This window comes from Oculina patagonica, chromosome 1 (genome assembly GCF_052425735.1).
Source record: "Oculina patagonica isolate OP01 chromosome 1, crgOcupat, whole genome shotgun sequence".
NCBI classification, from domain to species: Eukaryota; Metazoa; Cnidaria; class Anthozoa; order Scleractinia; family Oculinidae; genus Oculina; species Oculina patagonica.
The window spans coordinates 47,840,867-47,864,329 of NC_135758.1; the positions used below are offsets into that span (position 1 = coordinate 47,840,867).

Consider the following 23,463-nt stretch of genomic DNA (forward strand, 5'->3'; position numbering starts at 1 on the left):
TTGGAATCGTCTCATTTGGAATATGTTTCGCAGCCCCAACAGCTTATATCTATGTGCCATGATCATTTATATCCATTATGAGGGAACATGAAAAGTTTTTGTTTTATTTTTCAAAAAATTATGTCAATAGTGTTTAAAGCCACCTTAAATTTATGAAAAATTTGACGTAGCTCTGAATCCTATCGACAAAATATTTTGAACTTTTTGTGAATTTTTTTAAATGAAAAAACATATCAAAAACAGACATTCATGGGGTATTTTTTAATTTATTGGCCTGTAGAGGTGAAATTTAGGGTTTAGTTGACCTCGTTTACATTGCCATGGTTACAGGGATATCAAGTTGTTCATTTCTAAGACCTACACAAATTTGTTTTTAAAGTTATTCTTCAGAAATAAGACGTAATTGTCTTAGCCATTACAAGCCACCTGAAGACGAAATTTTAATCTCGCATTTTATTTTAAAACATGTCAGGAAACAGTTTTTTTCTCGATCCTGCCAAGAAAACATATCTTCACATGGCTTGAGAAGATATGTTTTCGTACCAGGATTTAGGAAAAAATGTTTCCTGGTATGTTTCAAAATAGAGCCGTATAAACATTCCGAATTCGAATTATAACCTGGAAGCATCATCTCGCAACAATTTTTTTTGGTTTGCAGAAATTTATGAGCAAAACATCGTATCGCGTCGGAATGAGTATCAGTTGAGAAAGTCAAGACGTAGGTCTTTTATTTTTGGTTTGTTTGTTTTTGTTCTTTTCTTTTCAGCCAGCTCACTTGGAGTTCACCACAATAAATATGGTTGAATATTTCTTAAATGGTCCGTTCTGCATTTGCTCATATCAGGAATAATACAGCCCGCTAGCGTTTGTTGAGTGGGCATACATAGAAAGATATAGCAGGAAGTTTGATTCTTAAATATATTACCAAATAAAGAAGATCTGGAGTTCATATTCCCATTTTATTTCAACGATTGATTATTTGACTGCTACTACAACCAATATTACCAAAAGCCAGTGAGGGTTCTCCTCAATCATCATGACATAACTAATCAGCTAATTTGTACCCTTAAGCTACAAAGTTCGTAAATCCAGGATTGCTTCTACACGGTCGGTTCTTCATCGAGATACATTCCATGTTGGTCCAGACACCTGTACTTTCCTTTGTCGTGGTCATCACAGCGGCGGATCATCCAGCTGTTCTTCCTCCAAGCAATAACAAGGGTGTGTTGGTGTCCAGCTCCAGCTGATGTTAACTTTGTGAACGACTTCCTCCGGTTCTTTGCCTCACTTACTTCAGCAGCTGTTAAAGTGACCTCATGAGTGTGTGCGCCTGGTGGGGTCCTGGTAGCGTCTTCCATCTTCAGCGTGATAGGTTTGTCTGGAGGCGCGGTAGGCACGACACCAGATCCGCCCCCTAATGGCTCCCTGTACATAAAACCATACGTTTTTGACTTCATGAGAATATCTTTTGTTGCTTCAAGTTCCTTCCATACGGGACTTCCTTCTCCATGAACAGGCATTATGGGATACCGCTGACGCAAGACTCCTACTCCGCTTATCTCTGGCATAAAGATGCGTGTTCCACTGGCTCGGGTAATCCTTACTTTGCCACTGCTATCCAAAACACCAGCGCTGTTTCTTGTTGTGTCTGCAGCATCGGTGTTTACTTCCAGTCCTGAGTAAAAGGCCGAAGGGGTCCGATAATACTTCTTGCTACTGGTGCCATTGTAGGCCTTATCTGGGGTTGTACCTCCATTGCGACCTCCTTGAAACACTGTCTTTCCGTACGGCGTCTTCTCTGAACCTTTGTACTCGATATTAAATGGGTTCCATCGGTACAGAGGTGTCATATAGATTATTTCCAATGGAATCGCATACGAGTACTTCTGAGTGATAGTTTTGCATTGAGGTTTACCCTTTTTACCTTTTTTGCAGGTTTCCAGATTCATTCCTGCGACTTTTGGTTGAGTGGTCATTGCCATGAAGAGGTTTTCATCTGCATAACCGCGATGCCGCGTAGACTGTCCCATTGCGTCTTTTTCCATCACTTTAAACCATCGATGATAGTACGCAACGTTCAGTTTTCCTGTTTTCTTGGGGTCGATTGTATGGGCTGCCATGTCAAACGCTTCATCGGTCAGGTTGCCTTGGTAGTTGTCTGGTCCTGGAATCTCACTCATAAGTTCATCTAGAAAAGTAAATCTTGGATTATTGATTCCCTCTTTCCACTTGTCTGAGTCTTCGGGGTTGATTTGGAATCTTGCCGCTCTGGTATTGGCTTGCTCTTCATATCTCCTTCGTGCAGGAAGTCTGCTGTGAAACTCGTCAACCACACGAAACCTGTTCAAGGGTACATCGCGACTCAGTGGATGACACAAAATTCGATAATTCCATTGGGCAAAGACAGGGATGGTGCCATTGATTATGTCTATGATTGTGGTTGGCAGGAATGAGAAGTTCTCAAGATTGTCTTTTCTTCCAGTGTAGGAGGTAAAGCGAACTTTCTCTTGCAGGTCAAACCAAGATTTCGCATCAATGAAATGCCTGTCACTTTCAAACGGCTCATCAATTTCTTCGGTTGCTGTGGTCCAAGTGCCTTCCAAGTAGCACAGCACTGGCTTGAAATACTTCCTGTAATCTCTGACGGAGTGATCCTGAGACTTCCATGCCTTGAACCATTCACGCATCTCGGCGACCTGTTCATCTACTGTGGGTTTATTTTTAACCGCCGGTGGAACTTCTGGAAATGGAATTTCTTCAGTAGCGTGGTAGTCTTTCTTGGTCCTGCTTGGCATGTAGAGACGGTAGTCGTTATGCCTGGTCCTGAATTCCACTCCATTGAGTACTCCAATGAATTCTCCCAAACCAACAGTGCGGACGTTGTTAGAGTGGTCGTGAATTGCCAGAATTCTCCCGATGCTTCCATGGTTCTCTGTGTAGTAGTTACGCGTTCCTTCGCGACTAAGTCGAACTTGCTTCACCCCAGAGTCGCCTTCAGATCTGATACGTTCCTCGACAAACAGCTGCTGCAGCATCACCTGTCGGGATAATGCGCCCAGAATTTGGCGAAATGAATCCATTTCCTTTTTGCTGTCTTTAAAGGAATCCTCAGAGTCGCTGGCTCTAATGGTAAGTGCTATCACAAAGAACAGCACTTTGAAAGCTGCAGCCATTTCTATAAAAGATGAAAAGAAATTATTTTATCGTTAAAAACTCATAGTACTTAAGCTTGATATTCACAGTATGCAGCTAGGCATTATGGCCCCCTGCTGGTAAGTAGCATACGCTACTCTTTTTTTGGTAAGTGTTAGTAACAGATTAGCATCTGTCTTTATAAGTAGTGTAAGTACTCGTATGGTAAGCATATGCCATTTGTAAGTTGTGCCTGTTGTGTGTTTTGCATTAAAAGTTAAAAAAAAAAAACAGTAATAAAAAAGTAACAGTAAGTGTCTTGGGATCTATAGCGTCCCTCAAAATTTGCGATATTCATAATAAAGACTTCTAGAAGTCCTAGATTGAATGGAAGTTGTTCTCTCCCGTTGCACATTTTCAACGTTAATAAATTGCAAGATGGTGGAACTCTCAAGGAGCAGAAGATAAGCATAAGTTTATCACAATACAATTTGAAATAAATGAAAATAAGTGAAATTGCATGGGTAAGGCTAGGGCAGCGAGTGTAGATTACACTTATTCATTATTTGTTTTTTAAGTGTATTATTAACCTTGAAAATATCAAACAGTGAGTCTCCCAATAATGTCAATAAGTAGCATGCAAAGAAAAACTTCATCCCAATTACGGTAACATTCTAGAACCAAGCGTGGACAGTGGTCAAAAGGCAGTATAAAAAAGGGGTCAAAAAGCAGTATTAAATGTTACAGGGCCGTAACTAGCAAGAGGCAAGACGAGGCACTTGCCTCGTCTAGATTTTTGCCCAAAATTAAAAACAAAATATGTTTTGTTGGGAAAATAATCCGTAGTTGAACAAATTTAAGTTTTCTAAAGAAATGCGTCATGAAAAACGTCTCAGAAAGAGTTTCGGAGCTTCTAGATTTCAAAATTTTCTGGAAGGCATGCCAACAGATACCCCAAGAAAGTTCTTTCCTCGTCTATGGCAAAGGTTTGGTCACGGCCCTGTGTTAGCGAAAAAGTTAAAAACGGACTCACGAAGCCTAGGACTATGTAGTCCAGTCAACTTAGTATTACACCCAAAACAAATTGCAACAAAAATAAAACATGCCTTATTCGACTTTGCATATGTTGAGGAATAACATACTAAAAGTCACCGTGAATCGGAGTATTGGAACCTCGTCTTTTTTTGCGATATTTGAACTACAATGAAAGATGAGAAATTTAATTTATGCATAACTAATGTGATTTTTACAAGTAACATTGAAGGGTCCTTATCAACAGAAATAATCAAGCTAGCAAAACCAAACAACGACAAGCCAACAAATCAGTTTACAACAAATGTAGCAGTTATTACTTATCCTATTTATTGCGTGAAATGACATTACTATTCTGCCCTTTTTGGTACCTTAGAGAACGTACCACCAGCGGCCGGATTCTGGCATAGATGCAAATATAGTAACAACGTTCGCTAATCGGATATTTCATTAAAAAAGCTGAGTTTTCTTCAAAAATTAAAGATACTGAAAACTGATAAAGTATAATTATACCTTTTTGATGAAAGAATAAACGCTGGTCAAAAAAGTTACCGTCTGATAACTAAAATTGCGGCAAACAATTATGGCGGGAGTCTTGGATGAAACCCTTAACATAATCTGTCAGAAAACGTAATGCGTGAATTTGCTCCCCCAAAACCCTTTCTGCTTATTGGAAGGTGCCAATAATTCCAAGAATCAACACTGATTGATCTTTGCAAAAGTCCCCCAAGTGACTGAGCCGTCACAGACGCCGGGGACACAACCTGGCGTAACTATGGGCACGCCTCCATCTCTGCACTTAATTCTTTTACAAAAGGATAAACAAATTCTTTCAGGAGTAGTAGAATGATTTTGGACAAAAGAAAAAGGGTTAAAACATTTGTAAAAAGTTTGGTAACAACCTGCAAATGACTTCAAATTATTTACATGAATTCAAAATTGATTTACCAAACGGGTGCCGTGTATAAGCTTACTTTGCTCAGGTGTTGTTGTAGAAAGTTGCACTGAGGATCTGTGAGACGTGAAAGTTCGAGTTCATTTCAGCTTATGTATTTGTTAATTAAGAAATGATCCTTTCCGTAAAAGCCACTGCAACAGCGTTAGGGCGGGCGGTTATGTCTCTTCAGAACATTTCGATAATATTGGACCTAAAATCTATATGTTTTCGTCAGTGATCACTTTGACCATTTAACTCGACTTGTTGCAGTACATTTTAGTGTGAAAATATTAAATCCAATTTAAAATACAGGCCAAATTTTTCTCACTTTGATATTTTAGTTACTGCAAGACAAAAATATTCTGATTTCTTAAATATTTTTTTTATAAATCTGAATTGATCGGAACATATTTTCCCGAAAAATCAATGGCGGCTATTGGAATGAAATCTGTGACGCCATCATTACGTAACACATGAAAACATTTGTGTTACCATATTGGTAATGAATCAATCAGTTGTTATATCAATTTTGGTTTAGCTCTCTTTATTATTCGTGGAATTACAGACGCTAAAACTTTGTTTTATTTGGTTCCGCCATATTACATACCAGCCAATTTGGGAATTTTGCCAATGGTTTGAAAGTCATAAAAAATACAAGGTTCTAATGCTTAGATTTACGGTGACTTTCAGCAGCGTATTCTACACCAAATTTGAAGTCAAGAACAGCATGTTTAATTTTTGTTGCAATTTGTTTTGGGTGCAATACTACTTTGACTGGACTAATTGGCGTACAAAACTGTATAGCATTTGACGTGGCTGTATACAAATGCTAATGTAGAGTGGATATAGAGTGATACCAAACTTGTCACTGTGGTTTAAATCAATTTTGAATTCATGTTTATAAATAATTTGAAGTCATTTGCAGGTTGTTACCAAACTTTTTACAAATGTTTTAACCCTTTTTCTTTTGTCCAAAATCATTCTGCTACTCCTGAAAGAATTTGTTCATCCTTTTGTAAAAGAATTTAGTGCAGAGATGGAGGCGTGCCCATAGTTACGCCGGGTTTTGTCCCCGGCGTCTGTGACGGCTCAGTCACTCGGGGGACTTTTGCAAAGATCAATCAGTGTTGATTCCTGGAATTATTGGCACCTTCCAATAAGCAGAAAGGGTTTTGGGGGAGCAAATTCACGCATTACGTTTTCTGACAGATTATGTTAAGGGTTTCATCAAAGACTCCCGCCATAATTGTTTGCCGCAATTCTAGTTATCAGACGGTAACGTTTTTGACCAGCGTTTATTCTTTCATCAAAAAGGTATAATTATACTTTATCAGTTTTCAGTATCTTTAATTTTTGAAGAAAACTCAGCTTTTTTAATGAAATATCCGATTGGCGAACGTTGTTACTATATTTGCATCTATGCCAGAATCCGGCCGCTGGTGGTACGTTCTCTAAGGTACCAAAAAGGGCAGAATAGTAATGTCATTTCACGCAATAAATAGGATAAGTAATAACTGCTACATTTGTTGTAAACTGATTTGTTGGCTTGTCGTTGTTTGGTTTTGCTAGCTTGATTATTTCTGTTGATAAGGACCCTTCAATGTTACTTGTAAAAATCACATTAGTTATGAATAAATTAAATTTCTCATCTTTCATTGTAGTTCAAATATCGCAAAAAAAGACGAGGTTCCAATACTCCGATTCACGGTGACTTTTAGTATGTTATTCCTCAACATATGCAAAGTCGAATAACGTAAAGAAAATAAACGTAAGAAAACATTCATTAATATTCATGTGAGCGCCTCTCCCCTCGTTGAAGCGCAGGGAACAAAATGGAAAGTGTCTCAAAATTTAACTTCCGTGGTCAGCATTTCATTATAAAATGTTTGTATTTTCTTCAAAAAAAAGGAAAGCACAACAAATGTCACGATTCCTATGAATTGTGTCGTGACATAGGAAAAAGCAAAACTTAAAGCCGTTGTTTCTTAAATTATATACCTGCACCATCTACAGTCTTACTGTTTACATAGAAAGATAATCTATCCGTCCTGAAAACGTTCATGATATTTTCCTTCGATGTGCGTGGAGCATATACCGTTTGGTAAACCATTTTTTCTTCTGCCAATTAAACAGATTTGGAGTTCCATTTCAAGTTTAATTTAGATTCATCTCCTTGGATAAATTAAATGTATTTTTAAGTTATTTGTATCGGTTTCGATCAATATGACTAAAACATTTTTTTCATTTGCCGCTTGTAGACGAGATTCGGCGAATTCATCTCCTTGGATAAATAAAATGTCTTTTTAAACTATTGGTATTGGTTTCGATTGATAAAACTAAATTTTTTATCGACCAATTGCTCGCTTATAGATGAACTTCAGCGAGTTTAATCAGTTAATATGAAAACTTGCCTTTCATTGCGTCCATGGTAGATAAACAAAAGAGCACTCGTTGAATTGCAGAAAAATATAGTTCCAGGCTAAACATATAACAACAACAAATGATAATGAAAGAAAACAGAAACCTACCGGTGCTTAAGATGTAACGATCCAACTGAAATTCTTCCAAGGTAGTCGGCCGTCCCAAAGTAAGATCCTCTCAAGACGAACGAAAACTACAATGTGATTAAAATACTGAAGATCTTTAAATTTAAGCTTGTCGCAAGAAAAATAAACGTAATTGCTGTGCCAAACTTGTTTAGGAAGTATTATTGTGTCAACGGTAAGTTTGTTTGATCATATGAAGGTAAATTCAACATTTCATTAGCATTGAATATGCTGGTAATTGGTGTTGTCTTCTTTCTGAAGGGATGTGTGATTGCTACTGTAAATAATTTTCTCTGTCTCCATAAGAAAAAAACTGCACCTGGAAATATAGCAAACAATGACTAATTTCGTTTCTTTTTCATTTGCTCTTCTTCAAGTGACTACAACCACGGCGATTCCATGGCTTGCCGCTGCAAGCATTGTCCTGACAAGAATGACATTTCGTACGATATATTTTTTGTTTTTGTTTTTTTGAAATGTGCATTAAGACAAAGAAGTGCGCGATACACGGTCCTTATCTTAATTTCACATTTCTGCAGCTTTATAGAATAAAAGCGTTTTAGTTGTTTATTGTTTAAATCGTGTGAAAACTGTTTAAATAAGAAAACGATGCGCCATTAACATTATAATATTTTTCTTTTTTCTACGGGTAACATTTTCTTTTCATGTTTTATCTTTGGCTTAGTTATATCGACTTTCTACTTTTTTGGACTAGCACAGCAGCTTGGTAGAAAATGCTCAAGAGCAAACTTTTTTTGGCTTCTTTCAATACTTCTCGTTAATTTTGATTCATTTATATTCTCCCTGGTCTGGTTTTAAACCGAACAACATTCGTACTTCATAACTGATTTTTAACGGGGTTTTTAGTTAATTCTAGAATAGTTTATACCTTACGTCTTTTGTAAGTAAAAGAAGAATCAGATTAAAAGAAACTGGTAATTACACAAAAAAAAGTCTAACAATTTTTCAGAACCGAACAATATCTTTGCTCGATTGCAAATAAACAATTCATTGAGCATTTTCGGTTTTTTGTAAAAGTTACAATAGCTGCACAAACATGCCATTAAAAATCCCGCTGAACAAGCAGACGAATTTTTCAAACTTCTCCTAATTATCCCCCACAACGTAATGATTCGAAATGTACAGAAAAGAATAGATCACAATTATCGTGAAATAGATATGACTCACTCATCAAGTGACCCTATAAACCCGTGGTGCGAGTTACGTTTATCGCTTAACACGCAGCATTTCACGATAGCTGGGAATGTAGAGTGGTCGTGCAGTAGCCCTTGCAACGTCTCACATGAATGGCTGGCTACCCTTCGAGAGAACAACAAAGCAAACAACAGGAACAATGCCGCTAGCCCCAAAGACAATAGCAACTGCTACACTAGAGGACCGGCAGAATTACAAGCTTACGAGAGCTGCTACACCACTGAATGCAGACATTGAGAATGATCGATCGCGACCACAATAAACTATTTAATTTGTGATTTACGGTAAAGGAGCACAGTATAAAACGGCTAATATAGCCAAATAAAAATCTCCCACGTGAGAGAATACGACAGAATGGGAGAACAGTGATGAAAGGAATAAAAAACACTGAGCATTTTAATTATTAAAAGTTTTTATTATTCGAAGTTGTATTTACTTTTTGTGACATCCTAAAAATCGGCAAGATGATGGTTTTTTTTTCGTCTCGCCTTGTGATATGATCAGTAGAGGCGAATAAAAATATCAGTCGTGCCAATTAAGACCAAGAGTATGTTAAGACGTAATCCATTAGGAAATTGAGTAATATTAAATTTCGTTTGACAAAAATCAAGTGCCAGAATAATTTAAATCCTATTGCGTTATTTTCTACCCTTTTTAAAAACTAAAGATGTAAGTAATTATCCGTGATAACAGCAACAACAATTTTGTATCAGAGTCGGAGAAAATAAATTCCAAAGTTCACAAGAACCAAGTTAACTACAGAAAAACTCTCACGTGTAGATCTCGTTTATTAAGTGATTCAGTGGAATTCAGTGAAACTTCGAAATTCGTTTTCGATGCTTGGTGTTGTTAAAAATGATTTCTTTGATAAGATTTTTGAGACAGTAACACAGAAATACGAAACTATGGTGATAAGCACCGTCGCTCTTGTAAATAACCTAAAATAGCACACTCCTTGCGAAACTGGGTTTTGAGAGCAAATGTCATTATTAAAAATGGCCTGGGGCTTGTTCACACTACGGGAAATCTATCGTTTCTTTACAGCTAACCTTCATTGAGTCATCAAACATCAAAACTAGTACTTAGCAAATCAATGTGAACACTACTATTTACTGTTCTAAGTACAGTGAAACCTCGATATAACGAAGGGCCAAGGGACTGGCAAAATGTGTTCGCTTTATCGAGGTTTCGTTATATCGAGGTTCTTTTCCATATGTTTTGCTATTACTGGGACGAAAAATATCGTTCGTTATATCGAGGACTTCGTTATATAGAGGTTCGTTAAATCAAGGTTCCACTGTAGCTTTCAGTAGACATGAATTATAGAGGAGAGAAACACTGATTCCTGTTCGTTCGTTTGTGCCAAATGCACCCTATCCAGATGTTCTACTCTGTTTCAACTATTATGGCTATCTGGCAAAAATCTGGCCAATTTGCTATCATGATTCTCAGGCAGACAACACACAAAGACACAAATGCCTAGTAGTGAAAACAGAAATGCTGGACATTGGTGTAAATATAAAAGCATGAAAATATGCTACAACATCTATTAAATCGATCAATGATTATTATGAATCTGTTGTGGATAATGACAGTGAAAATCGATGATGTGAAAAATTACAAAATTTAATTCCTTTCAATTCTGTTTTGATTAAGCCACAGGCAGCCCAAGCTAACGATAAGAGCCACTCTAAGATTCAATTTATAAGGATTTGTATGGGAATGAAACAATTTTCTTTTACGATATAGAAATTCGAACGTTTTATGAATAAAATTGACTTACACTGTTGCTGTGTCGTGTTCTTTCTTGTTTGCCAGCTCCTCGAGCCAATTTGAAGCGATTTGGATGAGTTATTGCTTTGCGAAATTTTGAACACGTGTACTTTATTAAATATTCCCAAGGCTGGAAACTATTTTCGACAGCTTCTCACTCGAAGCGAAATATCTTCCGTGAAATTGGTCAAATCGCTACAGAATTTCCAGCACCGTAATCTCCGGTAATTTCTCTTTCCTATCGTTGTCCATTTGTTTCCGAGTGCTCTAGTGAATCGTAGAAAATTCTTCCAAAGTGCGATTTTTGCTTTTCTTGTTATGCGCGGCCCATCAAACCACACACAAAATGGCGTCAGGGCGACAAAATCGACCTCAGTGGTGGAGGACATGGCGATATTGTCACTAACTCTTAAATACGCTGTGGGACCCGGAGAGGTCGATTTTCTACAGGAAATAGAAAATCACCGGCACGTGATTTCTTAAACGCTGGTTTTTATTTCCGGTAGAAAATCGACCTCGCCGGGTCTCACAGCGTGTTTTGGAGTAAGTAACAATAACTCCATGCCCCTCCACCGCTGAGGTCGATTTTGTCGACCTGACGCCATATTGTGTGTGGTTTGATGGGCCGCGCATAACAAGAAAAGCAAAAATCGCACTTTGGAAGAATTTTCTACGATTCACTAGAGCACTCGGAAACAAATGGACAACGATAGGAAAGAGAAATTACCGGAGATTACGGTGCTGGAAATTCTGTAGCGATTTGACCAATTTCACGGAAGATAAGAAGTAGTAAAACACTGCGGTGCTTCCCAGCCAGCAGCTCCAATGCTGGATCCAGCTTGGAAGTCGTCAGGAGGAACCATGGCAGACAGTTTCGGCCCCTACTCCTCGACTGTCTTCTGCCATGGCGGGGCCCCTCCCTAAGGAGGCTTCACAAGAGCTGGTGCTGGCTGGGACATGAGTTGAAAAGAAAATAAAAAACTAGCCGAGCCACACTTTGTCATCACGCTTTAGCCAGATAAAGTACGAGGCTTTCTCTGCTGCCTGTTGCAGGGCGGCTACCAACGTTCTCTGTTCTCTTGTGGTGAATCCAAACCGACCACGCATCAAGTTTGCCAGTTCTTGACTAACATACCCACGGCAACCTACAGCAAGGTGGTAATATTCTGGATTCCAGCCAGCCTCTTTACAAGCGTCAATAAGTTCCTCGTACCGCCTGTATTTCCGGTCCTCTGCATCTCCAAAGTTCTCTTCCCACGGCACTGTTAATTCAAGCAAGATCACTTGTTTGGCATCGTCACTCCACACTACAACATCCGGGCGTTGGCTTGTTGTTACAATGGGGAAAACAAGGGCACTGTCCAAATCAGCCGCCACCTTCCATGTTCCCTGCCACCTCTCGTCCACCACTTGTTTCTTTGGGGATGGTTTTGTCGCTCCCTTCTTCCCTTCTTGGTGAAACACAACTTTGTTCTGACATTCCTTCACAGGCAACTTCCCTTGATTAATATCAGCTACCTTCGTTTCAATGGCTTCCACGATGACCCTCAGTACCTGGTTGTGTCGCCAGGTGTATCGATCTTTTAGACCCATGGGGCAGGCAGACAAGATGTGACGCAGTGTGCCATACTGTCCACATTGGCACTTACTCTCTTCAGACACTTTCCAACGTACAAGATTGGCTGGAGATGGTAGCGTGTCATACGTTGACTTAACTAAGAAGCTCAGTCGCGCCGGTTCCCATGCCCACAGCTCTTTCCAGGACAATTTCCTTCCAATCACGAGCTCTTCCCACCTCAAGCATTGTCCTTGCTGACTACACTGCACCAAGTGCACGTACCTTCTCTCGCGTTCAACCCGCTTCACCTCGTTCACAACTGCATCTCTTCTCTCCTTCGCGCTACTTTTGCAAAAGGGCTTGCACTTTGGACTGCACCATATTTCGCTTCGAGTGAGAAGCTGTCGAAAATAGTTTCCAGCCTTGGGAATATTTAATAAAGTACACGTGTTCAAAATTTCGCAAAGCGATAACTCGTCCAAATCGCTTCAAATTGGCTCGAGGAGCTGGCAAACAAGAAAGAACACGACACAGGAACAGTGTAAGTCACTTACTTCATAAAACGTTCGAATTTCTATGTCGTAAAAGAAAATTGTTTCATTCCCATACAAATCCTTATAAATTGAATCTTAGAGTACTGTGGCTCTTATCGTTAGCTTGGGCTGCCTGTGATTAAGCTTATCAATATCAACCGACTGATTTATTTCGATTGCAATATTGATCATGGATTTCATCGATTGCTCATGGCCTTCGGTTTCGATTAATTCACAACGTAACACGCATAAATAAATAGAAAAGAGTTAATCTACAAAATAAACGAGAGGTTACTGTACCGTCAATTCCGTGAAAGAGCTTGACAAATTCCGAGAAACGTTAAGCATTCACCATATCAAAACGTCCGAAAATCCTTAATGGGCAAATTATGCAGAATTTCTTTTCTATTAGCGCAGCAGATTCTGTTTTTAGGCACACAGCTTTCTCTGGGATTTTGTTAGTCCGTTGCTACAATAAAGATGGGCTCTTGTCCTTCCAAAAAGCGGAAGATTTACATTATCTAGCATCAGCAGCCATTTTGTATCTTTTGTCCGCAGTAGTATTGTGAAATGATGTCACAAAACTCACTCTCTACTACTCCCTAAGTTTTGATAAGTTCACAACGCGCCGGGCTAATAAATTCAAAATTTTTATTATATAGAATTTACCTGAAAATCTTCTCGCCTCTTGCTGCTCCCCGCGTAAACTTGGCTGCTCTTCTGTACTATTCCTTCTTATTATCCGTTGCCGTTCCCTCTCAGCTTTACGCTGGTCTTCTGTTTTGTTCCTTTGTATTTCCCGTCGTCTTTCTTTTTGTGCTTCACGTTGCTCTTCGGTACTGTTCCTTCGTCTTTCCCGTTGTCTTTCTCGCTCAACTTTACGCTGCTCTTCCGTTATGTTCCTTGCTATTTCCCTTCGCCTCTCTATCTCTGCTTCATGCTGCTCTTCGGTTCTCTTTCTTCTCTTTTCTCTTTGTCGTTCTCTCTCTTTCTCTCTCTTCTTTCGTTTCTGCTCTTCGGTCAAAGTTCTCCCAGCCATCATACAACCTAATAATTATTTGAAATTACAATATTTTAGAAGGGCAGTAAAAGAACACAATATAAGGCAAACTGAGCAACTCTAAAGAATTGAAAAAATAACACTGAGGTTTAGGCTTATATTCCTAGCTTTCCAAAAAATTGAAAAATTCAGGAGAAGAAACTTCCCAAACCGCTTTTTCAACTAAGATCAACTGTAGATTGCTGTAGCTGACCTGACAGATCGGTTGTGTAGCGCGGGGAGCCACGGAAAGCGCGCGAAAAACAAAAGCCGAGACCTTTCAAGATCCCGGATGTGCGCAACACCGTACGTACGCCGTACGCGCCCGCGAGGCATGCCGCTAGCCATGATGACCATGAAAACTCGGATGCATAGGTTTCCTATTTTATTTCATGTGTTTTTTTTATGGGTATGGTGCTCCGCTCTGCGGCCCTTACGGGCCGCTAAGGAGCTCCGCTAAAAATCGAGCAATATTTGGATTTTGCGACAGAAGTCGAAAAAAAACGATTTTTCTATATTTCTGTCCACAAATAGCTATTAGGTAGATGTTGAAGTAATCACTTGTCAGACCAGCCACAAAATATGTATTTTTTTTAATCAGCTATTTGAGAGGAGCTCAGTTGGCAGAGGTGAAGGAGGGCAGGGGGAGAGGATTGGGTCATGTCATTTTCTCTGAATTTTAATACTAAATTGGGAATTTTCCCGTTATCAAACAAAAGCACTTTAAAAAAAATTAATTTTGTTTTTTTTGTGGAATGATGTTCAAGTCAAGATGATGTCTGTTTTTGTACGCTGAATACATTGTCTTTCAGGAAAAAGCATCGAAACGTTTCAATTCTTCTTTACACGCGAACGCCAAATGAAATTTAGATTTCGCGTTCGGCCATATTTGGCGATCTTCTGGGCGAATTTGTTTTTCTCGATTTTATCAAAAAAAACGTTTTGGACGGAAAAAAGCTATGGCACATTTCACATTTTATGTTTACCTTAAAGCAGGGCTCCTGCTGAGAGGTATTTGTGGAAAACAATACAGAAAAATAGATTTTTCGACTTCTGCTGCCGAAAGCTTATATTTACTGCACAAGTTATACAAAATTTTTCAATCGATAACTAAAACAACCGAATGATTTGATTTTTATATAATACATAAAACGTTCATAGCAGCAAGCTTTTTTGTTCAATTATTTGAGGTTTTTGGGACTCTTAAATTCAACTAAACTATAAATTTCAATCTTCCGAAAGTGAAGCAAAAGAAAACTCTCTTATCGGATCTCTTGGCAGAGATTAAGAAAACTAACTATTTTTTATGTCTATGTGGTTTTCTTTAGCCGATCAAACATTGGCTGTGAAGAGAGAATACTGTAAATATTTTTAAGAGACAGCTGAAAACCACATGACTTGGCGAATACAGTAAATAAGTTCATGTGAGTTCCTAGTTAGAGTTAACTTGATATCATTTCCATTTCAACCCAGTTGAAAATTTTCAGTTGTGACTTTTTTTGTGCGTAATTTGTTTCTTTTCATTAACCTGAGCAAAAAATAGCACGCCAAAAAGTCTCGAGCTTCGATGGTAATATTTACCGTTATGAAAATAAACCTCACAATTCAAATTTAGATGTCGAAGGCGAAGATACGAATTTATACCTTGTATCATACGAAGCCGTGTCAAAGTTAAACCGTTATCATTTGCTGTTTTTATTATTAATGTGAACTAAATACACGGTCCGGATTTTTGCATCCCGTTTTATTTTTATATCTTCTTTTACATGTATTTCTTTCATCGTATGCTTATCTGACTACGGTTACAAGCATTCTTGACTTTTAAGGGCCCATTACAGTATCTCGTTGCCAAGCTACGCGGTTGCCACGTAAGTGCAATTTTATTTCCGGTTTTCTCGCATTAGCGGCTAAATTTTACGCGAGTTTAGTTCCCTTTCGGTTGATTGTGAATCATATTCCTATCACGGAAATTTGTTCTGCAGCAAAAGCAAACTGGGTAAATAGAAATAAAAAACGTTTTTCATACTAAATGATTGCAAAACATATACGAAGCCCGAAGCAAGTATCCGAGACCGCCGAAATATTTTTAACAGCAGCGCCGATGCATTAGAAAACATGCGAATGTGCGGCGCTACCGTGTTTTCATCGGTTAACCATTCAGCTCACTGAAGAAATCTGTGAAAGCCACGGGCAAAAATTAAAGCATTGTCACTTGAACTAAACCAGGCTCATAGAAAAAACAACGATTCACTTCGTTCGCGAAACGAAGATAAGGTTATTTTTACGCAGTTACCGAATAAATATTTAGGAATGAACTCGATTTATCTGCCGTAAATTGCTTGCAGAAACTGCTAAAATGATTAGTACAGCAGTCCTACCACATGAAAAATTCACAAAGGTACAAAACAGCGAAAACTAAACTATATAAAACACCTGTATAAAAACATTTCAGCTCACAAACGTTAACTATTTATTCAACCGAACTACGAATTGTAGCCTTCTTGCTCAAAGCATAATAACGCCGTTTACGCTAATTCGCAAATTACGAACCGAAAATAAAGAAACTAACACTAAACTCTTTTTAATACTTACGACCGACTCTGTTTACATTTGTCATTACGTCTACATGTTAGTTGAGCGGCAGTAAACGTCGTTAAAGCTGAACGAATACAAGCAAGTTAGTCGAAAGTTTGCCGTGTCGGAAAATTATAGTTTTTGAAGCGTACGTGAGCGTGCGGAAAGCCAACTTAGTGCGGCAATGTCAATTACGATGATTTCAACCAATCAGTCACCGTAAAATTTTACTTCCGGTACGGACGAAAATGCGTACTTTTCTCGGAACGAAAAAAGCGTACCTTCTGTTTTTTGCAGTAAATCGGAAGAAAATACAATTTTCTTGAAACGTAAGCATGCGTTTTTGGAAAATCAAAACAACGTAAAAGTTGTGTTCAAAAAGGTGGTCAACAGAACACATTTTCTGTCCTTATTTTTCAAGTTTTTTTGCTAACGGAAAACGCATGCTTGCATTTTTTAAGATCAATGTACGGATTGAAATAATACTACAAACTATGAATAAAACCGTAAGGTTCTTGCGAAAAACTCAGTTTTTTGTTCTGGGTCACGTGACATTAGTCGTGCCCCCATGACGTCATCAACTGGCTTGCACTCGCACTTTAAAACTACTGTCTAAATTTGGTTAAATAAAATCAAAGATACATCAAGTTACAGCCAATTGAATTCTCCCTAGCAACGGCCCCAAAAGATACTGTAATGGGCCCTTAAAGGAGATTTCAGGTTCTAAACTTAACATCTAATTTGTCCCTTAACCCATTAACTCTGGAGCTGGTTCAAAATGGGCTCCTAAGCGGTTATATTAACGCTCAGGGACTTCATGAGAAGATCTTTAATTGCTTCCAGTTCCTTCCATACAGCGCTGCCTTCCCCGTGAACAGGCACTATGGGATAGCGCTGACGTAAGACTCCAACTCCGCTTATTGGCGGGAAGAAGATGCGTGTTCCACTGGCACGGGTGACCCTCACAGCGCCATTTTTATCCAACACACCAACGCTACCTTGGGTGGTATCTGCAGCATCAGTGCTTACTTCTTGTCCTGAGAAAAAGGCTGAAGGGGTCTGATAGTACTTCTTACTGTTGGTACCATTGTAGGCCTTATCGGGGGTTCTTCCTCCATTGCGACCTCCTTCAAACACTGTCTTCCCGAGTTTGTCCCTCTCTGAACCTTTGTACTCGAGTTCAAATGGGTTCCATCTGTTAAGGGGTGTCATATAGATTATTTCCAATGGAATCGCATACGAAAACTTCTGAGTGAGCTTTTTGCATTTGGGCTTCCAATACGATTTGCAGGTCTCCAGCGTCATTCCGGCCACTCTTGGCTGAGTGTTCATGGCCACAAACAGGTTTTGATCTTTGAACCATCGATGATAGTAGCCGGCGTTGATTTTTCCCGACTTCTTGGGGTCGATTGTATGGGCTGGCATGCCAAACGCTTCATCAGTCAGGTTGCCTTGGTAGTTATCTTTTCCCGGGATCTCACTCATAAGCTGGTCAAGCAACGTAAAAGGGGGATCATCGAATTTCTCATACCATCGGTCTGCATCTCTGGGATTAAGTTGGAATCTTGCCGCTCTGGTACTGCTCTGCTCTTCATATGCTCTGCTCTTCGTACTGCTCTGCTCCACACGAAACCTGTTCGAGGGAAGTTGGCGTTTCAGTGGATGACACAAAATTCGATAATTCCATTGGGCCAAAACAGGGATGGTGTCATCGATAAAGTCTATGACTGTGGTTGGCAGGTATGAGAAGTTCTCGAGAAGGTTTTTTCTTCCAGTGTAGGAGGTGAAGCGAATTTTCTCTTGTAAGTCGAGCCAGGATTCCGCATCAGTGAAATGCCTGTCGCTTTCAAACTGCTCCTCAATATTGTCCTTTGTTGCCGTGGTCCAGGCGCCTTCAAGGTAGCACAGCACTGGCTTGAAATAGGGTCTGTAATCTCTGTGGCTAGTATTCTGATATTTAAATGCCTTGAACCATTCACGCATCTCGACAATCTGTGCATCCACGGTGGTTTTGTTTCTTACCTCTGGTGGAACTTCTGGAAATGGAATTTCTTCAGTAGCGTGGTAGTCCTTGCTGGTCCTGCTGGCCATGTCGAGACGGTAGTCATTCATTTGCCTGGTCCTGAATTGCAATCCATCGAGGACCACATTGAATTCTCCCAAACCAACGGTGCGGATGTCGTTAGCATGCTCGTGAATTGGCAGAAGCCCGTTGTGACTTGTATGTTTACGCGTTCCATGGTGAGCAGTTCGCACTTGCTTCACTCCAGAGTCGCCATCGGATCTAATAAGTTCTTGATATAACAGCTGCTGTTGTATTACCTGTCGATACAAGGTGACCAGAGCGTTGTCAGCTGAACTGATTTCGGCTGCATTTGCTCGAACGGTAAGGGCTATCATAAAGAACAGCACGTGGAAGGCTGGAGCCATTCTTCAAAACAAAATGAAATAATAATACAACATTACACATGGATTGAAGATTAGGCAAAGATCTGACTAAGGAATTGCTTGAGAAATGCTTGTTAGTTGATTTTATGTCTGAATTAACGTTTAGTTTTTGATTCTTTAAAGGAAAAGATTAAAAGAGATTCTTAATCGGGAAAGCTTCAAAGAAACAGTTATCTAAAATGCGATTTCATCGCCAGACTCGATTGAAGAGGTTGTTCGGTGAGATTTACGTTTTGGATACTTTTGTAAAGAGTCATGCACTTGGGGTGTTTTCAGATGTGCTCAGGGATTTTTAAAAGAGCTTATGACACTGATGATACTGAAAAACATATAACAGCAAACAGTAAAAGAAGTCAACGGATAAAGATGATAATAAGTACCTGAGATAAAAAGGCTCCAAAACTCTTCAACAGCAAACGATATCCTGAGGCGAAATCCTCTTTAGATGGGAAGAGACATTGATCTGATCTTAAACAGCTTTAAACTTATATGTGCAACGATTACAAAGGAAGACAATTGTGTTCTATAATTGTCTATTAAACGATTCTTTTGTTTGTTTGATCACATGGATGATCCCACCAGTTTCATAACATCTGGTCATTAATATTACGTAATACTGGCTATTCTTTTATCCCCAGAAAAATATTGTTTCTCTCTGAAAATTGAAGGATGGCAAACAAATTGGAAACTTTATTTTTACTTCCTCATTTTGGCTCGTTCAACTGTGTACTCGGGATTACTGCTTTTCCATGCACCATCAGTTAACCTTCGCGTTTTTTTCTTAACTTTTAGTTCTTATCTTTGTACTCTTTCCCAGATTGCGATGAAAACTAGATTGCTGTCCCCGGTAAACAATTTGGTAAACACAAATTGCAGTACAAATCATGGAAACATGAATGGCCAAATTTACCTGGGAAGTCGAGTAATACGTCAAAAACGTATTATATGTTTAGGTAAATACGTACGCCTGTGTACACAGGCAAGTAAATACGGAAAGTAATCATCCCGAGTAAATACGGCCAATATGCCCGACCAGTTATCAGGCCTGATAACGTAAAATAGCGCCTTATTCCATATTTCGGAATAGGAATATATGCAACATCACCCGATGTTTGATCGTAGTGACAACAATCCCAAAACTGTTACATCTTCCAGAACGTCCTAAAGCAATCTCTATTTGGAACGCGTTCATATTACTTCAAAACTTACTTAGAACGTTTCAGCTGCATCTGTTTGTTTTTTTTTTTTTTCATTTTAAAATCGTTTCTCGTGTGAAACGGTTTCCTAAAGCAGACATTACTTGCTGCACATTTTTTCATCCACAAATAAAACGGCCTCGTTTAAAGTTTTTTCCCATAGCAAACAGTAACAGATATTTTTCTCTTTATATTTTATTTCTGTTGCATATTGCCATAAGCTGGATGAAATATTCGAAATGTTCATTTTGTAGATTGCTTCTTGGTATGAAGAGCTTTTATGAAGAGATTTTCCTTGAGAACTACAATTTCGATCCTTGGTGAAAATAATTAAAGTAGACACCGCTATTAAAAAAAACCCTGCTGTTACAAATAAACCCCTATTGACAATGCACATTGTCAGTACTGTTGAAAAGCTACAATAGGAACAACACTGCAAAGTTTGTTTTTTGTTTAAAGCGTTAACATAATACTATATCATATTACATTTTACTAAACAGTTAGGGTTTCCTGTGAATTTCCTGGTCGAGGCGTGGATTGTAGCTAAAACATGGAAAAAGTTATCTCGTTTTTGTTGAGGAAGATCTATATTACGGCACATCGGACTCGATATACTTTCAAACAAATTTCGTTAGGGTATTACTAATTACTTTAACTGCGTATTATTTTGAACTCCAATATTTACATGAAAAAGAATAGCTTTTAATGATGCTTCTTTTGTGCTGTCAAAACCAATTATGGTTAAAGCAGTTAACAAAGACGTTTTCCAGAAGTGTGAAATAAAACTTCCGTCAACTTGACCGAAGTTTTATGAATTAACACCGCAATGCTCGATACTTCTCAAACGTTACGCAGCTGTGAACATTTTGCATTAGGTTTTTGATGTATTTTGGAAAATGAATGGAACTCTCTGGAAAGATGGCAAAGTGAAAGCTCGGTGATAAATAATGAAGATGAATTGTTCAACAATGAGACGAGGATGGGACAAAGAAAAGATCCGAGTCCCCGACGGGAATCGAACCCATGGCCTCCCAGATACCGGTTGGGCGCTTTAACCAACTGACCTACGCGAGACTCGTTGTGAGCTGGGCCATTTACTAGGTTGATATGTGACACGCCGCGTCCTGCATACTGCTAGGATCAGCAATGTCGAGATCATCAAATGTGTAGTAAATAATAAAGATGGTAAATTTTAAGCTGGGTGATAATGATTTTTGTATACAATTAACCTGAAAGTAAAAGGAACACAACTGACGCTATCAAAACACCGACAGCTGTTTATCTTGCTAGAAAATGCATGTTCTTGAATTAGCAGGCGTTAACTGATCAGTTGAGCATAATATTGGAAGAAATATGTTTTTTTAAAAACCTTTAGTTGTATAAAGTTTCTATACTTTCCGCAAAAGTACTAGTTAAATGATCTTATTTACACAAATCAGGGAACTTGTGCAAGAAACTTGCTCAACATAAAAAAGGAGATCAGTTTGGCTACATTTATAAAACGTTAGCAAATTAACCTTTATCATACATTACAATTTTGTCACTATTAAACAACTTGTCCACTTTTTCCTATGCATTCTGTAACTTTATACATTAAAACCAAGAATAAACCTTCACGATGAGCAAAGCACCGAGTTTACGAAGTACAGGGTTACCTGCACGGGATTTATTCATAAGTGGGGAACTGTCGTTTTCTTGCTTTATTTCTATCTCGTTTTAGTTTATTTTTTTATCTCGCTTTATTTCTCGCGTTATATTTAATTTCTATTATTGCAATATCACTTCTGGTCTCTTCAGCTAACAAGAAAATAAACCAGCTGAAAGTGAAACTCCCAAACGGAGGAAAAAAAAACCTTTGGTAAACTCCCAAACGGAGGAAAAATTCTCTGTCTTGTGTCACTTCATTTAGGCCAAAAAGGAATAAAAGGGTATAACACCTTCATCGACAATTTAATTTCCCCATATATCAGACCTGATTAAGGTCTAAACGCAACTAAACTAAAGTTTAGTGAAAACATAAATTTTAAGTAATTGAAGCGGGTTTGTGAAGGGATTTGCGATAGCTGGCGGTGAAAACGGGGAAGGGAGGGAACTGCCGGCTCGAATATTATTAGAATGCGTCTTTTGCGTTATCGTTCAACTTTTTTTTCAAGATATTGTTTGATAATTTTTTGGAAGAAATGACCACCCAGAGATGCGCAATTCCCTCCATGATCCGCTTCTAAATCACAAAAAACAAAGGAAAATGAATTTGTTTCTAATGACCGCGAATTATGGCTTTACTGCGAGCAGGTTCAGTCCCTGTGGACACTTGAAATGGATGCCATCAGTAAAACTACACAACCCGCACGATAACAATGTACAAAAAGTTGTGCGGATGGCTAAAATGTTCACTAATCCAGTGTATAGGAGTCTCTAGAGGGGGTTCAATTCCTTGAATTACAACTCTCCATTCATTATCAATCAATGCACTGCCACTAGCGAGCACCTCAGGAACAAATTCATGTAACAAGTCACCAAGTGTGTGATGCTCGCCTAAAAACAAAAAAAAAAAACATGAAATAAGCGATTAAGTTCTGGATAGGTGCGGGAAAATGAGGAATACGGGTATGAATGAGGACCTAGTGAGTTGTTCAGGCGGTTCATGTAGAAGGCAGTCTAACCTAAGCCCAAAGGCACTTTGACATACATGACTTTTAAAGGCCCGACAAAAAACCAATAGCACACTAGTGCTACCAGCCCTACATGTTGAACTCATTTGCAGAGAATTCTGAAAGCAAATGCTAAAGTGGTAAAAAGTAACTTTACCAAGCACAAGAAAAACACACGATAAAAGTGCAGTGTTCAGCAACTGAGCAAGCCTTATTGCAGTTAGTGTACATTCTGGTAATATAAATGTACTCTCTAGTCTCTCTAGGATCCGTATCATAAACACCATACTAAATGCTTAAAAGAGGCACTCACCATTTTCGTTAACAGGTCTGAACAACTCCTGGACAAACTGTTTATCAGACTGCAAATTTGATTAAAGAAACATAAGTAAGGTTTTTATGAACAAGCATTTCCTTATTAAAGCAATTCATTATGCTGGTAAATCACAACACTGCACATGTATATCCTCAAGTTTGTACCTAAATCGCTTTAGAGTTACTTTGCTATTTTGCTCAAGATATTCATTCTCATAACCATTTGCCATACTTTTGTTTTAGTTTTAGCACTGAGAATTGGGCATTACATAGTGTTTCCTTCTAAAAGTAGCTGACGATTATGATCGAGCAATATTTGGATTTCGCGACAGAAGTCGAAAGAACGATTTTCTATATTTTCCCACAAATAGCTATTAGGTAGATGTTGAAGTAATCACTTGTCAGACAAGCCACAAAATATGTATGAGTTTTTTTTAACAGCTATTTGAGAGGAGCTCAGTTGGCAGAGGTGAAGGAGGGCAAGGGGAGAGGAATTGGGCACTTTAAAAAAAAA

The 23,463-nt window shown here is 38.7% G+C and overlaps 2 protein-coding genes and 1 long non-coding RNA gene across 3 annotated transcripts; all 3 read right to left on the reverse strand.

The window, feature by feature from the left end:
• Positions 1 to 960: 960 nt before the first annotated feature.
• On the reverse strand, positions 961 to 7,696 carry LOC144634674 (uncharacterized). The gene is made up of 2 exons (XM_078493705.1): positions 7,630 to 7,696; positions 961 to 3,175 (listed from the first exon to the last, which is right to left on the reverse strand). Exon 2 carries the CDS (start codon positions 3,171 to 3,173, stop codon positions 1,101 to 1,103), a length of 2,073 nt encoding a protein of 690 aa, XP_078349831.1. The 5' UTR covers positions 3,174 to 3,175; positions 7,630 to 7,696; the 3' UTR covers positions 961 to 1,100.
• Positions 7,697 to 17,068: 9,372 nt separating this feature from the next.
• LOC144651043 (uncharacterized) lies at positions 17,069 to 19,228 on the reverse strand. The gene is made up of 2 exons (XM_078510905.1): positions 19,168 to 19,228; positions 17,069 to 18,770 (listed from the first exon to the last, which is right to left on the reverse strand). Exon 2 carries the CDS (start codon positions 18,767 to 18,769, stop codon positions 17,126 to 17,128), a length of 1,644 nt encoding a protein of 547 aa, XP_078367031.1. The 5' UTR covers position 18,770; positions 19,168 to 19,228; the 3' UTR covers positions 17,069 to 17,125.
• Positions 19,229 to 21,473: 2,245 nt separating this feature from the next.
• LOC144651049 (uncharacterized) lies at positions 21,474 to 23,375 on the reverse strand. Its single transcript, XR_013570252.1, has 2 exons — positions 22,948 to 23,375; positions 21,474 to 22,518 (listed from the first exon to the last, which is right to left on the reverse strand). It is a non-coding gene; the product is annotated as an uncharacterized LOC144651049 (long non-coding RNA).
• Between the last annotated feature and the right edge of the window lie 88 nt (positions 23,376 to 23,463).

What these genes read in the sequence shown, in the direction of transcription:
- LOC144634674 (XM_078493705.1), bottom strand. Translation starts at nt 3,173, where the DNA reads ATGGCTGCAGCTTTCAAAGTGCTGTTCTTTGTGATAGCACTTACCATT.
- LOC144651043 (XM_078510905.1), bottom strand. Translation starts at nt 18,769, where the DNA reads ATGGCTCCAGCCTTCCACGTGCTGTTCTTTATGATAGCCCTTACCGTT.